We start from the raw sequence: 15,758 nt of genomic DNA, 5'->3' as shown, positions 1-15,758 counted from the left end.
TAATTATTTTATTATTTTTTTCTTAGAAAATAATTCACTATATCTTTTTTATTATGTGATAAAAATAAATATTTTTTTTTAACACTTTCCTCCAGATAATCACTGTTGCATTTTCTTTTCCAATGGAGAGAAGAGAATTATTTTATGTTTTTTTTTCTTAGAAAATAATTTAGGTTGCAGTGAATGCTTTTATGTATGTGAATGTTTTTATTTAGTTTGCATTGTAGCACAAACATTTATCTGACTCGATATAACATAGATCCATTTCTACGTATTCTAGTAACTCTTGAGGACAGGGGCGGAGCCAGGATTTGAAACCTACCCGGGCTAATTTTTTATCAAAAAAATCTATCCGGGCTAGTTTTATAATAATATAAAAAAAAACAAACAAAATAAACTAAGTTTAATGTCACTAGTTTCTTTTAGCGACGGAAAATAATTAATAACGATGGTAATTTACCGTCGTTACTGATAATACATACAAGATATTTAGGGCTACTCGGGCTACAGCCCGGGCCGGCTTGTACCTAGCTCCGCCCCTGCTTGAGGAGATAATGTAACATGAACAGATTTTCTTAATTTTCTCGAGTGATATTTGATGTTAATTAGAGCTTCAAATGCAAATGCGGCAATTATAGCCCAACAACAGTCTACCAAATAAAATAAAAAATTAATTTAATTTAATTTATGTTTTTCAATCATTTTCTCTTTAAAAAATACTTACTACAATTTTCTTGAACTCTAACCGGTGTGAGAATAAATTTCTAAGTCTTTAATCAAAGAATAATTTCCAATTATCTTTATATTCCTAAATAATACAATAAATAATATTATGTCAATAAATATATTTTCAGTTATTTAAAAAATAATTATTCTTACAAACAAATTAAACAAATTTGTATAGGTAATATACTTACATTAGGAGGATCAGTAGGCTGCTGCATATTTATTTGATGAATAATCTGAAATTTTGTTAACACCTTACATGATAATATATTTTTATTAAATATAAAATAAAACATTATATTTAACTAGTATATAGATTAAACATGGATCAAATCCATCTTCGAGCATTAACAAGATAGACGTGAATATATCCGTTATTCTCGAGATTTTTTAGCTCGAGCTCGTCAAACGACAAATTTTACGCATAATTAAATGATTAAGTGTGTTTGCGGCTTATGTGCTTAACCTTATTGTCACCCCCATTTTATCTAAAAATTGATCACATTCTTGGTTTTCTTGAAAAGAAAGATTAATGTTTCCCCAATCCCTGAAAATTTAATCAATTAATGAGTCTTGTTCATTACTTTTACTACTATGTTACGGGTGAGGGTTGATTAGGGGAGAAAAGAATGATCTATAATGTATAATGTATAATATATAATATAAACGAATAACAATTAATACTTCTTCAAAATAAAAACTTATAATGTGCAATTATGTTATTTCTTGAACTCTTTCCTCCAGATAATCACTGTTGCATTTTCTTTTCGTAAAGAAGGGAGAAGGGAGAAGGGAGAAGGGAGAAGGGAGAAGGGAGAAGGGAGAAGGGAGAAGGGAGAAGGGAGAAGGGAGAAGGGAGAAGAGAATTATTATTTTTTTTTTCTTAGAAAATAATTTAGATTGTAGTGAATGCTTTTATGTATGTGAATGCTTTTATGTAGGTTGCAGTGTATCACAAACATTTATCTGACTCGATATTAGATAGATCCAATTATACATATTCTAGTAACTCTTGAGGAGATAATGTAACATGAACAAATTTACTTAATTTTCTTGAATGATATTTGATGTTAATTAGAGCTTTAAATGCAGATGCGGCAACTATAGCCCAACAACAGTCTACCAAATAAAATAAAAAATCAAATTAATTTAATTTATGTTTTTTAATAATTTTTTTTTTAAAAAAATACTTACTACAATTTCCTTAGTCTCTAATATGTGAGAATAAATTTCTAAGTCTTCAATCAAAAAAGAATAATTTCCATTTATTTTATGTTCCTAAATAATACAAAAAATAATATTATGTAAATAAATATATTTTCAGTTATTTAAAAAATAATTATTCTTATGAACAAATTTGCATAAGTAATATACTTACATTAGGAGGATCAATAGGCTGTCACATATTTATTTGATGAATAATCTGAAATTTTGTTAACACCTTACATGATAATATATTTTTATTAAATATAAAATAAAACATTATATTTAACTTATATAGATTAAACATGGATCAAATCCACTCTTCGAGCCAAAACAAGATAAATGTGAATATATCTATTATCCTCGAGATTTTTGATCTCGAGCTCGTCAGACGACAAGTTTTACGTATAATTAAATGATTAAATGTGTTTGCGGCTTATGTGCTTAACCTTATTGTCGCCCTCATTTTATCTAAAAATTGATCATATTCTTGGTTTTCTTTAAAAGAAAGATTAATGTTTCCCCAATCCCTCCCTGAAACTTTTATCGATTCATGAGTCTTTTCATGACCTTTACTACTATGTTACGGGTGAGGGTTGATTAGGGGAGAAAAGAATGATCTATAATGTATAAAGTATAATATATAATATAAACGAATAACAATTAATACTTGTTCAAAATAAAACTTACCAATGTGCAATTATGTTATTTCTTGAACTCTTTCCTCCAGATAATCGCTGTTGCATTTTCTTTTCCGTAGAGAAGGGAGAAGGGAGAAGGGAGAAGGGAGAAGGGAGAAGAGAATTATTTTATGTTTTTTTTTCTTAGAAAATAATTTAAATTGTAGTGAATGCTTTTATGTATGTCAATGTTTTTATGTAGGTTGCAGTGTAACACAAACATTTATCTGACTCGATATTAAATAGATCCAATTATACATATTCTAGTAACTCTTGAGGAGATAATGTAACATGAACAAATTTACTTAATTTTCTTGAGTGATATTTGATGTTAATTAGAGCTTCAAATGCAAATGCGGCAACTATAGCCCAACAACAGTCTACCAAATAAAATAAAAAATCAAATTAATTTAATTTATGTTTTTCAATAATTTTCTTTTAAAAAAAATACTTACTACAATTTCCTTAGTCTCTAACATGTGAGAATAAATTTCTAAGTCTTCAATCAAAAAAGAATAATTTCCATTTATTTTATGTTCCTAAATAATACAAAAAATAATATTATGTAAATAAATATATTTTCAGTTATTTAAAAAATAATTATTCTTACAAACAAATTTGCATAAGTAATATACTTACATTAGGAGGCATTAGGAGGATCAATAGGCTGGTGCATATTTATTTGATGAATAATCTGAAATTTTGTTAACACCTTACATGATAATATATTTTTATTAAATATAAAATAAAACATTATATTTAACTAGTATATAGATTAAACATGGATCAAATCCACTATTCGAGCAAAAACAAGATAAATGTGAATATATTCGTTATCCTCGAGATTTTTGATCTCGAGCTCGTCAGACGATAAGTTTTATCCATAATTAAATGATTAAATGTGTTTGCGGCTTATGTGCTTAACCTTATTGTCACCCTCATTTTATCTAAAAATTGATCATATTCTTGGTTTTCTTGAAAAGAAAGATTAATGTTTCCCAATCCCTCCCGAAACTTTTATCGATTCATGAGTCTTTTCATGACATTTACTACTATGTTACGGGTGAGGGTTGATTAGGGGAGAAAAAAATGATCTATCATGTATAATGTATAATGTATAATATATAATATAAACGAATAACAATTAATAATTCTTGAAAATAAAAACTTACAAAGTGCAATGATATTATTTTTTGAACTCTTTCCTTTAGATACTCACTGTTGCATTTTCTTTTTCAGAGGGAAGAGGGAAGAGGGAAGAGGGAAGAGGGAAGAGGGAAGAGGGAAGAGGGAAGAGGGAAGAGGGAAGAGGGAAGAGGGAAGAGGGAAGAGGGAAGAGGGAAGAGGGAAAATAATTATTTTATGTTTTTTTTCTTAGAAAATAATTTAGGTTGTAGTGAACGCTTTTATGTATGTGAATGCTTTTATGTAGGTTGCAGTGTAGCACAAACATTTATCTGACTCGATATTAGATAGATCCAATTATACATATTCTCCCCAACCCAATCTTCAAAAAGCAGGGTAAAGCCACTCTATCTATTTCTCTATCGCGGGAAAGCACTCACTCGAAACTAACAATTTGGACCGTTACCGACAATACATTTAAGAGCTTTCCTCCCGATCCCAAATCAAGGAAGCAAAGCAGTCTTCTCCATCCAGATGTTGGTACCACGACTTCTCTATTAGATTTGACCAGGAGGAGGAAAGGACCTATGGAGTAAATGCCACCCCCCTCTGGGGTCCTCCTCATTATAGTCCTTCTAGAATCAATAGCATTTTGTCGGAATACGGATGAGATCAAAAAGGCCATCATTGGGGCAAACAATGCAATCGCTTCTGTTAGAGCAAAGCCCAAAATGGCATAACCAAATAATTGTTTAGCCAATGAGGGATTTCGCGCCACGGAATGAATCGAGGAACTAAGGACGTTTCCAATACCAACAGCAGCTCCCGCTGAAGCAATTGTAGCAGCTCCGGCACCGATTGATTTTGCACCTTCTAACATCTCTTTTTTATAATTCTCGTCACGCTTTTTCATTCACGATTGATTATTCCTCTAATGATAAATTCCCTTAATCCGTCTGTTTTTGATGCTTCACCCCTTTGTTTATGGCGGGACTCAAACGACCCTTTATTAAGCTAAGCGGAGTAAAAAAAAACGAAGGACGCTCCCTAGTAGGCAGATCCCTTGAAAGATAGAAAGCCGACGGAATGCTTTACCTTTTTTTCAGCGCGCAGTAACTCTTGAGGAGATAATGTAACATGAACAAATTTACTTAATTTTCTTGAGTGATATTTGATGTTAATTAGAGCTTCAAATGCTTCAAATGCAGATGCGGCAACTATAGCCCAACAACAGTTTACCAAATAAAATAAAAAATCAAATTAATTTAATTTATATTTTTCAATCATTTTCTCTTCAAAAAAAATACTTATTACAATTTCCTTGGTCTCTAATCGGTGTGAGAATAAATTTCTAAGTCTTTAATCAAAAAATAATTTCCATTTACCTTTATATTCCTAAATAATACAAAAAAAAATAATATTATGTCAATAAATATATTTTCAGTTATTTAAAAAATAATTATTTTTACAAACAAATTTGCATAGATAATAATATACTTACAGGAGGATCAGTAGACTACTGCATATTTATTTGATAATATATTTTTATTAAATATAAAATAAAACATTATATTTAACTAGTATATAGATTAAACATGGATCAAATCCACTATTCGAGCAACAACAAGATAGATGTGAATATATTCGTTGTCCTCAAGATTTTTGAGCTCGAACTCGTCAGACGACAAATTTTACGCATAATTAAATGATTAAATGTGTTTGCGACTTATGTGTTTAACCTTATTGTCACTCCATTTCATCTAAACATTGATCATATTCTTGGTTTTCTTGAAAAGAAAGATTAATGTTTCCCAATCCCTGAAACTTTTATCGATTAATGAGTCTTGTTCATGACCTTTACTACTATGTTACGGGTGAGGATTGATTAAGGGATAAAAGAATGATCTTTCATGTATAATATATAATATAAACGAATAACAATTAATACTTCTTGAAAATAAAAACTTACATAATGCAATGATGTTATTTCTTGAACTCTTTCCACCAGATAATCATTATTGCATTTTCTTTTTCCGTAGGGAAGAGGGAACATAATTATTTTATGTTTTTTTTTCTTAGAAAATAATTTAGGTTGTAGTGAATGCTTTTATGTAGGTTGCAGTGTAGCACAAACATTTATCTGACTCGATATTAGATAGATCCAATTCTATGTATTCTAGTAACTCTTGAGGAGATAATGTAACATGGAGAAATTTTCTTAATTTTCTCGAGTGATATTTGATGTTAATTAGATCTTCAAATCCATATGCGACAACTATAGCCCAACAACAGTCTACCAAATAAAATAAAATAAAAAAGTCAATTTAATTTAATTTATGTTTTTCAATCATTTTAAAAAAAAAATACTTAATACAATTTCTTTGGTCTCTAACCTTGTGAGAATAAATTTCTATGTCTTCAATCAAAGAATAATTTCCATTTATCTTTATGTTCCTAAATAATAATAAAAAAAAAATATTGTGTCAATAAAAATATTTTCAGTTATTTAAAAAATAATTATTCTTACAAACAAATTTGCATAGGTAATATATTTACATTAGGAGGATCAGTAGGCTGTTGCATATTTATTTGATGAATAATCTGAAATTTTGTTAACACCTTACATGATAATATATTTTTATTAAATATAAAATAAAACATTATATTTAACTAGTATATAGATTAAACATGGATCAAATCCACTCTTCGAGCAAAAACAAGATATATGTGAATATATCCGTTATCCTCGAGATTTTTGAGCTCGAGCTCGTCTGGCGAAAAGTTTTACACATAATTAAATAATGAAGTGTATTTGCGGCTTATATGCTTAACCTTATTGTCACCCCTATTTTATCTAAAAATTGATCATATTCTTTTTTTTCTTGAAAAGAAAGATTAATGTTTCCCCAATCCCTGAATCTTTTATCGATTCATGAGTCTTTTCATTACTTTTACTACTATGTTACGGGTGAGGGTTGATTAGGGGAGAAAAGAATGATTTATCATGTTAATGTATAATATATAATATAAATGAATAATAATTAATACTTCTTGAAAATAAAAACTTATAAAGTGCAATAATGTTATTTCTTGAACGCCTTCCTCTAGATAATCATTGTTGCATTTTCTTTTCCGCAGAGAGAGAAGAGAGAAGAGAGAAGAGAGAAGAGAGAAGAGAGAAGAGAGAAGAGAGAAGATAATTATTTTATGTTTTTTTTTAGAAAATAATTTAGGTTGTAGTGAATGCTTTTATGTATGTGAATGCTTTTATGTAGGTTAGAGTGTAGCACAAACATTTATTTGACTCCATATTAGATATATCCAATTCTACGTATTAACTCTTGAGGAGGCAATGTAACATGAACAGATTTTCTTAATTTTCTCGATTGATATTTGATGTTAATTAGAGCTTCATATGCAGATGCGGTAACTATAGCCTAGCAACAGTTTAACAAATAAAATAAAAAAGTCAATTTAATTTAATTTATGTTTTTCAATCATTTTCTCTTTAAAAAAAAAATACTCACTACAATTTCCTTGGTCACTAATTGGTGTGAGAATAAATTTCTAAGTCTTCAATTAAAGAATAATTTCTATTTATCTTTATGTTATTAATAATACAAAAAATAATATTATGTCAATAAATATATTTTCAGTTATTTAAAAAATAATTATTCTTACAAACAAATTTGCATAGGTAATATACTTACATTAGGAGTATCAGTAGGCTGCTGCATATTTATTTGATGAATAATTTGTAAATTTGTTAACACCTTATATGATAATATATTTTTATTAAATATAAAATAAAACATTATATTTATCTAATATATAGATTAAACATGGATCAAATCCACTCTTACGAGCAACAACAAGATAGATGTGAATATATCCGTTTTCCTCGAGATATTTGAGCTCGAGCTACACATAATTAAATGATTAAGTGTGTTTGCGGCTTATGTGCTTAACTCTATTGTCACCCCCATTTTATCTAAAAATTGATCATATTATTGATTTTCTTGAAAAGAAAGATTAATGTTTCTCATCCCTGAAACTTTTATCGATTCATGAGTCTTGTTCATGACTTTTACTACTATGTTACGGGTGAGGGTTGATTAGGGGAGAAAAGAATGATCTATCATGTATAATATATATAATATAAACGAATAACAATTATTATTTCTTGAAAAAAAAAACTTACAAAGTGAAATGATGTTATTTCTTGAACTTTTTCCTCTAGATTATCATTGTTGCATTTTATTTTCCAATGAAGAGAAGAGAGAAGATAATTATTTTATGTTTTTTTTCTTTAGAAAATAATTTACTATATCTTTTTTATTATTAGATAAAAATAAATATTTTATTGAACTCTTTCTACAAATAATCATTGTTGCATTTTCTTTTCCGATGGAGAGAAAAAAAAATATTTTCTGTTTTTTTTTTCTTGAAAATAATTTACTATATCTTTTTTATTATGAGATAAAAAGAAATATTCTAAGTAAATAAATTCGTGTTCTTAATAATTTAAATATATTATGTCCTTATATACCTTTATAGAGTTTGTTTAGTAGATGTCATGCATGTAAAATAAAAGAATTTAAAAACATACAACACAGATCTCAAATGCAATGAATAAAATAAATGTCTAATGAAATTATATATATATAATTATATATATATATATATATATTAATGTGGAAGCCATCAAATTAAGAAATATTTTAATATATTTATTCTTGAATTTTAAGATTTTAAAAAATATTTTAATATAATCTTGAATTTTTATTAATCTTCATTTTCACCTATTTTAATCATAAACATGCGAGTTAGTATTTTATAATTTAATTATGTAATTAATGATTATAAAATATTCAAATCGCTTATAAAATAATCAAATCTCAAATATACTTTTATAATTGTGATTTTGTTATGTTGTTCAACTAGAAGAGTGCCTTAGGTAGCTAGTTAGATCCATGTATTCCAATCTTCCATTTAGGGACGGATCTAGGTAGGGGCTAAGGGCTTGGATGGTTGAAGGCCATTTCTAAAAAAATAATTATTTTTTACGATTAAAATGTGACATTACTCCTAATTTTAAAAAACAATTCTAAAAAAATTCAATAGAATTCAATATTTTGTTTATTTTATTATTTAAAAAATGGTAAAACTTACATTTATTTATTCGTTTTATTCAAAATTTTCTCATTTTTTATTTTACCCCATCCTAAAAAACGGCTCAAGCACCGGTTCAGTAAATAGCTTTTAACAATCAACCCAAAATCAACAATCTCCACCTTGGGTTGTTTGATCATTCTTCTACTTCTAGTGAAATCAAAAAACTCATATTTGCATCATTGCTTGAAACCATCCACGATTCATGTTACTTCAACTCTAAGCAGTTTTAAACAATGTTTAAACTTGCTTAAAGTTAACACTTTTGTTCCAACATCAGCAGGATTATCTTCTGTTCCAATTTTACCAATTGAAATTACACATTGTGCTATCTTTTCCCAAATGAAATGATATTTTATGTCCACATGTTTCATTCTATCATGAAATACAGGGTTCTTGCACAAATGAAGAGCACTTTGGATATCAGTGTAGATAGTAGTAGGCCCCTTAAACAACTTGAGTTCTTGAAGTAGACCTTAAATCCACATGGCCTCTTTTACAGCCCCTATTGCTGTTATGTACTCATCTTTAGTGGTTGATAATGCTACCACTGATTGTAGTTGGCTTTTCCAGCTCATGCAATTTCCATTTATCAGGAAATAGAAAGCAGTAGTGGATCTTCTAGTGTCTTTTTCACCTACAAAGTTTGAATCCACATACCCGATGACTGTTACTTCAGGAATATTCTTTTTCTTGTAGCATATACCTGTATCGGTTGTAGAGGCAATATATCTTAATAGTCATTTCATAGCCAAGCCAATAATCCCTACCTGGATTTGGCATAAACCTGCTTAAGGTGCTGATCCCATAAGCTAAATTTGGTCTGGTGCAAACCATGGAGTACATGATTGATCCAACAGCACTAGAATAAGGAACTTTTTCCATATATGATTGATCTAAACTGGTTTTTGAAGAACTTGCAGTTGTCAAAGGAAACTAATTTGTAATAGGCATTTTAGTTGGTTTGGCTCCTCTAATCCTAAACTTGTCTATTACTTTTTCAAGATAACCCTTCTAATTGAGAGTCATTAAGCCTTTCACTCGGTCTCTTACTAACCTTATGCCCAGAATTTTTTCAGCACTACTTAAGTCCTTCATATCAAATTCTGAATTAAAGACTGCCTTCATATTCTTTATTCTTGAGAATTATTTGCTAATTAGTAGCATATCATCTACATAGAGTAGAAGATAGTCAGCATCTTAGATTTTCGATCCTCTGAAATACAGACATGTATCGTAGCTGCTTCGGATAAACCCTTGCTGAGAAATGAAGGCATCGAATCTCAAGTACCACTGTCTTGGAGATTGCTTGAGGCCGTACAATGATTTTTGTAGCAGACATACCATATCTTTACCTTTCTGTAATTCGAAACCCTTTGGTTGCTCCATGAAGATGGTTTCCTCCAGATTTCAATGGAGGAATGTTGTTTTGACGTCCATCTGTTCCAGTTCTAAATCAAAATTTGTTACTAGTGATAGCATAATCCGAATAGTCTTGTACTTGACAACAAGTGAGAAAATCTCATTATAATCAATCCATTCTTTTTGAGAGAAGCCCTTGGCCACCAACCGAGCTTTGTACTTGACCCCTTCTTTCATAGTATTTCCTTCCTTGATCTTATAGATCCATTTGGATTTAATCACTGACTGTTTTGACAGTCTTGGAACAAGTAACCATGTCTGGTTAATATGTAGTGAATTTATCTTTTCTTGCATAACATCAATCCACTTCAGTTTATCCCTTGAGTTTAGTGTTTGCTTATAGTCTTTTGGCTCCACCTTACCTATTTCAACTATAGAAACAAACGCATAAGCTAATAAATCAGTATAAGTAGAAAAACCATACCTTCGTGTGGGCTTAATTTGTCTCCTTTCCCGATCCCTTGTGAGTTGATAGTCGGTATTATGTTGCCTTGCTTCATCACTTTGTTCATCTGCTAACTCTATTTCAGTGGTGGTGGTTGTTGAATCATGAACTAAGACTAGTGACTCCACCTGATCCATGTTGCAATGATTCTCCTCCACCGAATTAGTAACTACCTGTTGTTGAGCCATCATAGGAACATAGTGAACACTTGTTCCTTGCTTGCTTATACCTGAACCCCCTTGGGTGGTGCTAGATGTTTCTTGAGTAAGGTACACAAATTCTTCCTCATTGAAGATTACATATCGGCTTATTATAGTTTTAAAACCACCTGACTGTTTTAACCAAATTCTATAACCTTTCACCCCTTGAGGATAACCAAGAAACACACCCTTTAGACTTTTAGGCTCCAATTTTCCTTCCTTTTGATGTGCATATGCAGTACATCCAAAAGGTCTGAGATGGGATAAGTCTGGTGGATTTCTAGACCAAATTTCTTCAAGAGTTTTGAAGTCAATTGCTGTAGAGGGACACCTAACAACATTGAACGTGACTTGTCCATCAAGGTCCGATTCATGCGCTCAGCAACACCATTCTGCTGGGGTGTGTGTCAAACTGTTCGATGTCTCTGAATTCCTTTGTCACGGCAGTAGCTATCAAATACTTCATTGAAAAATTCTAACCCGTTGTCAGTTCTCAATGTCTTAACCTTTTAATATGTAAGATTTTCAACTAGAGTCTGCCAAACTTTGAACTTCTCAAATGCATCACTTTTTTTGTTTTATAAGATATACCCATACCTTGCGAGAATAATCATCCACAATTGAAATAAAGTATGAGTTACCTCCTTGTGTGAGTGTTCTCTCAGGCCCCTATAAATCTGAATGAACATATTCCAACACTCCCTTGGATTTGTGAATTCTGATCTTAAAAGATTGTCGATGATGTTTTCCCAATACACAATGCTCGCAGAAATTCAACTTAGTCACCTTGTATGAACCAAGCAGATTGCTCTGACTGAGTATATGTAATCCCTTTTCACTAATATGTCCAAGCCTACAATGTCACTTTGTTGTAGTCTTGTCTTCTTTTGTTACAACAAATGCAGATTGTCTTGATACTGTCTCACCAATTAAATGATATAAGTCCCCTTTCTTGATGCCCTGTATCACAACCTTGTTCTCTTTCATAATTCTCATCTTCCTTGAACCAATTTGATAATTTTATCCCAAATCATTAAGCATCCCGAGAGAAATCAGATTTTGTGTAAGTTGAGGAACAAACCTTACATGTCTCAATGTCCTCACAACACCATCATACATCTTGATGCTGATATCTCCAATTCCCTCTACTCGACATGTATTACTATTTCCCATCAAAACCTTGCCCCCATTTTTATCTTGAAAGTTTGATATCCAATCCTTGTTGTGAGTCATGTGGAAGGTGCATCCAAAATCAAGAATCCATTTGCAATTTGCAGATTCCATTGAGGCCATTAGAACCTCTCCATAATCATGTCCATCACCATAGTTCGCTGATTCTTTGACATGTCCTGGTATTGAATTATCCCCTTGTTTCTTCTTTGATTCCCTTTGCCACAAATAGCAATTGATCTTTAGATGACCTAATTTTCCACAATGAAAACATTTTCTAGATTCCATTGATTCAGACTGGAGTGTCTTGTTATTGAGCTCTTTTGAATTGTTGTGGCTAGGACGATGTTGAGACTTCTTGGAACTCTTCCCTTTAGCCATATAGTTTTTCCCGTTTGAGTTGATCTTCTTGTCAGTTTTCAACTCCAACTCTCTCGACTTTAGGGCAGATATTACCTCTTCAAGGGTAATACGTTCGACCATATTTGATTGCATTCTTGACCTCCTTATATGATTCTGGAATTGAATTGAGAATGATTATGGTCTGATTCTCATTGCTCATTCCTTCATTTTCTCTAGAATTGGACAACTCAATATTGAGCTTCAATAATTCATCAAGATTCTGTGTAAGAGTCTTATTCGGCATCATCTTATAGCTGAATAGTCTATCCTTCAAGTAAATCTTGTTGGTCAGAGACTTGGATTGAAACAACTCATCTAGACGTTTCCACATTGAATCAAGATTTTTTTATTATCTATCATCCTAATAACAGAATCTGATAAATGAAAAATGATTGTACCTATTGCCTATTCGATCATTTCATCCTTTTGATCCTCACTGATCTCAGGTGGCCAGGCAATTGGTTCTTCTATGATACGCACAAGTCTCTACTATGTAAGAAGTGCCCTAATCTTCCGCTGCCAAATTCAAAAAATCGCCGTTTCTATCGAACTTGTCGATATCTATCTTCATCGTCGAAGTTGGTTGCCAAAGAAATACCTTGTTGAGTATATATATTGTTGAGTAAATACTCTCTAACATCAACACAATATTACAAAGTAAACCAAAAATCCAAACATAAAACAAGACGCATAAGAAGAAGACACAAGATTTGATATCGGAGTTCAGCCCAAATCGGACCTACGTTTCTGTCAAGCTCAACTTGGAGCTTGATTCCACTATAGAGAAAAATGTAACTGATTACAATCACGCACACATTATCTTTCCTTTTCCTACACTCATTTCTTTGCAAGAATTCTTCACCAAAAATCTCCCAAGAAAAGTAACCCTCACTCAAGAAAAGAAAAATAGAATGCTCAAAAACTTTAACTACCTATCCTTTAGTTGTCATCAATATATAACAATAGAAAAATGAATGACCCGATTTTATTATTACATAAACATAATTATTTTTTACGGTTAAAATGTGACATTACCCCTAATTTTAAAAAACAATTCTAAAAAAACTCAATAAAATTCAATATTTTGTTTATTTTATTATTTAAAAAATAGTAAAACTTACATTTATTTAATCGTTTTATTCAAAATTTTCTCATTTTTTATTTTAGCCCAACCTAAATTTTTTTTAGCCCACCCCACCACAGAATCCTGAATCCGTCCCTACTTCCATTAGACATAGAATGTCTAGCATTAGAAATACGATGCCAAATCCACATATTGTCCACTAATTGAGTACTTCAAATCATTTTCTGGATAACAATAAAGCCCCCATCATTGTATGTCCTCTATAAATAAAGATTATAGCTATACAAAATTTTCTATACAATAAATCACAATTGTATATCTCGATCTAATTGTTTGGTAAAAAACTTGCTTTGGTGGCTTTCAAATTCTTTGGTGAATACATTATAAGCATGGGTGGCTTTCAAATTCTTTAACCTTGTAATGGAAATTGGAACTTACTTATTGTTTTTCTAAGCATTCCCAAACAGCAAAAACTTCCACAAAAGCAACTCAATCCATTAGACCTAATCCTTGAAACTGATTTATTCATTCTTGAATATCCCTCGAAGCAAAGAAACAAAGGCGAGGTAATAATGCACCCAGACATCTCACAATTACAGTCGATAAGTTCCCACCATCGCAAGAATGGTTGATAACGTTTCCAGCATTTGTTGCGTCTATGTTTATCCTCATACAAGCTTTCCCAGAAGGAAGATGTTCTCTAATCACCCAAGGAAAATTGGTCGTTGGATGATGCCAATTCATCGTAGTTTTCTTGCCTTATTTTTTATTTAGAAAAAGGTTCAGGTATATTAAAAATGATGAAAATCGTTTAAATACAATGATAAAAGCATTACATAATTCTTTTTCTGACCTCTTTTATAGGGATGTCAATTTGAAACCGCACCGCTGAAACCGAGCCGAACCGAACCGATTGGTATGGTTTTTCTCCGCTTTGACTAGGGATTGGGATGGATCGGGGAAAATCCGAAATATATTGACCAGGGTTCGGAGCGGGGATGGTATTTACATGCACCGAATCGATCCCCAAACCGAACCGAACCGATAATATATAATTATATTTATTTAAAGAAAATATATTACTTAGTGAAATCATTATTTAATGCAATCATTATTTTTCTCTTTTTTCATTGAAAAACTCTTTATCTTTCTTACTTTTACACTCTTTACACGCTATCTTAAATTATCTCTTATTTTTAATTCTTCATCTTCCTCATTATATTTTCTCATTAAATTTTCTCTCTAGATTTATTGTAATTTTAGTTACATCTTATTTCTTCTACATACATGATTCTCTCTTGAATCTCAACAAAGTTTTCAAGTTGAAGGTTAGTTGAACTCTTTACTAATATTATTTTGTATATTATTTTACTGTTTTCTTACTAATTAATATAAACAATATGGTATCACATCTTTTCTCTTCGGGTAGGATTTCTTTTATCTTCTTCTTTTACAATCTTTGTTATTCAGTTTCGATGCACCGCGGGGAAACCCCGTCCCCGATCGGGGCGGGGATGGTTTATATTTAAAAACCAAGTTGGGAATCGGGGCGGGGATTGGGGCGAGGTGGGTAAATTTGGGGCGGGGATGGTATTGTCATTCTCTAAACTGAACCGCCCCATTGGCATCCCTATTCTTTTATGGTCAGGAGCTCACATGTTCAATTGATTAATCAATACACATTAGGGCTTAGACTAAAACAACAGTTAATCCATTAGATAATAAATGTGATTGATTACCAGCATATTCGCATACGAATTGAACTTTATGAATGAACTGTCGAGAATGCAGACTCTGTCCTTCCTAATTTCCTTAACAATCTTTAGCAGGACAGCAACTCCAGTCCGAGTCAACCGGTTTTGACATTCATAGCGATCACAACTACAACTCGGTCCGCATTCGTGAATTGGTCAAATCAGGCGAAATTGATTCTCCACATATACAGGACAGTTAATTCGTTCATGTAGAAGAAATGTCAAAATAATTCAATGATTTAGTTATGAATTTGTTAATGACTTAGTTATGTGCTTGTTAGTTAATAATAGTTATAACCATATTTGTATTAAATCATATTAATAATAAAGGTTTAGGTATAATGTGTAATTATAATTAGTTGAGATACTTATATA

At 31.0% G+C, this 15,758-nt stretch overlaps 1 protein-coding gene across 1 annotated transcript; it reads right to left on the bottom strand.

Annotated features, from left to right (window-relative positions):
* Positions 1-4,170: 4,170 nt before the first annotated feature.
* LOC124909879 (ATP synthase subunit 9, mitochondrial-like) lies at positions 4,171-4,661 on the bottom strand. Its single transcript, XM_047450509.1, has one exon. It carries the CDS (start codon positions 4,645-4,647, stop codon positions 4,171-4,173), a length of 477 nt encoding a protein of 158 aa, XP_047306465.1. The 5' UTR covers positions 4,648-4,661.
* Positions 4,662-15,758: the final 11,097 nt, after the last annotated feature.

The sequence above is a fragment of the Impatiens glandulifera genome, chromosome 7, assembly GCF_907164915.1.
Source record: "Impatiens glandulifera chromosome 7, dImpGla2.1, whole genome shotgun sequence".
Lineage (NCBI taxonomy): Eukaryota > Viridiplantae > Streptophyta > Magnoliopsida > Ericales > Balsaminaceae > Impatiens > Impatiens glandulifera.
This window is presented reverse-complemented; position numbering and strand designations above follow the sequence as displayed.

Coding starts and splice junctions, on each gene's coding strand:
- LOC124909879 (XM_047450509.1), bottom strand. CDS start 4,647: ATGAAAAAGCGTGACGAGAATTATAAAAAAGAGATGTTAGAAGGTGCA.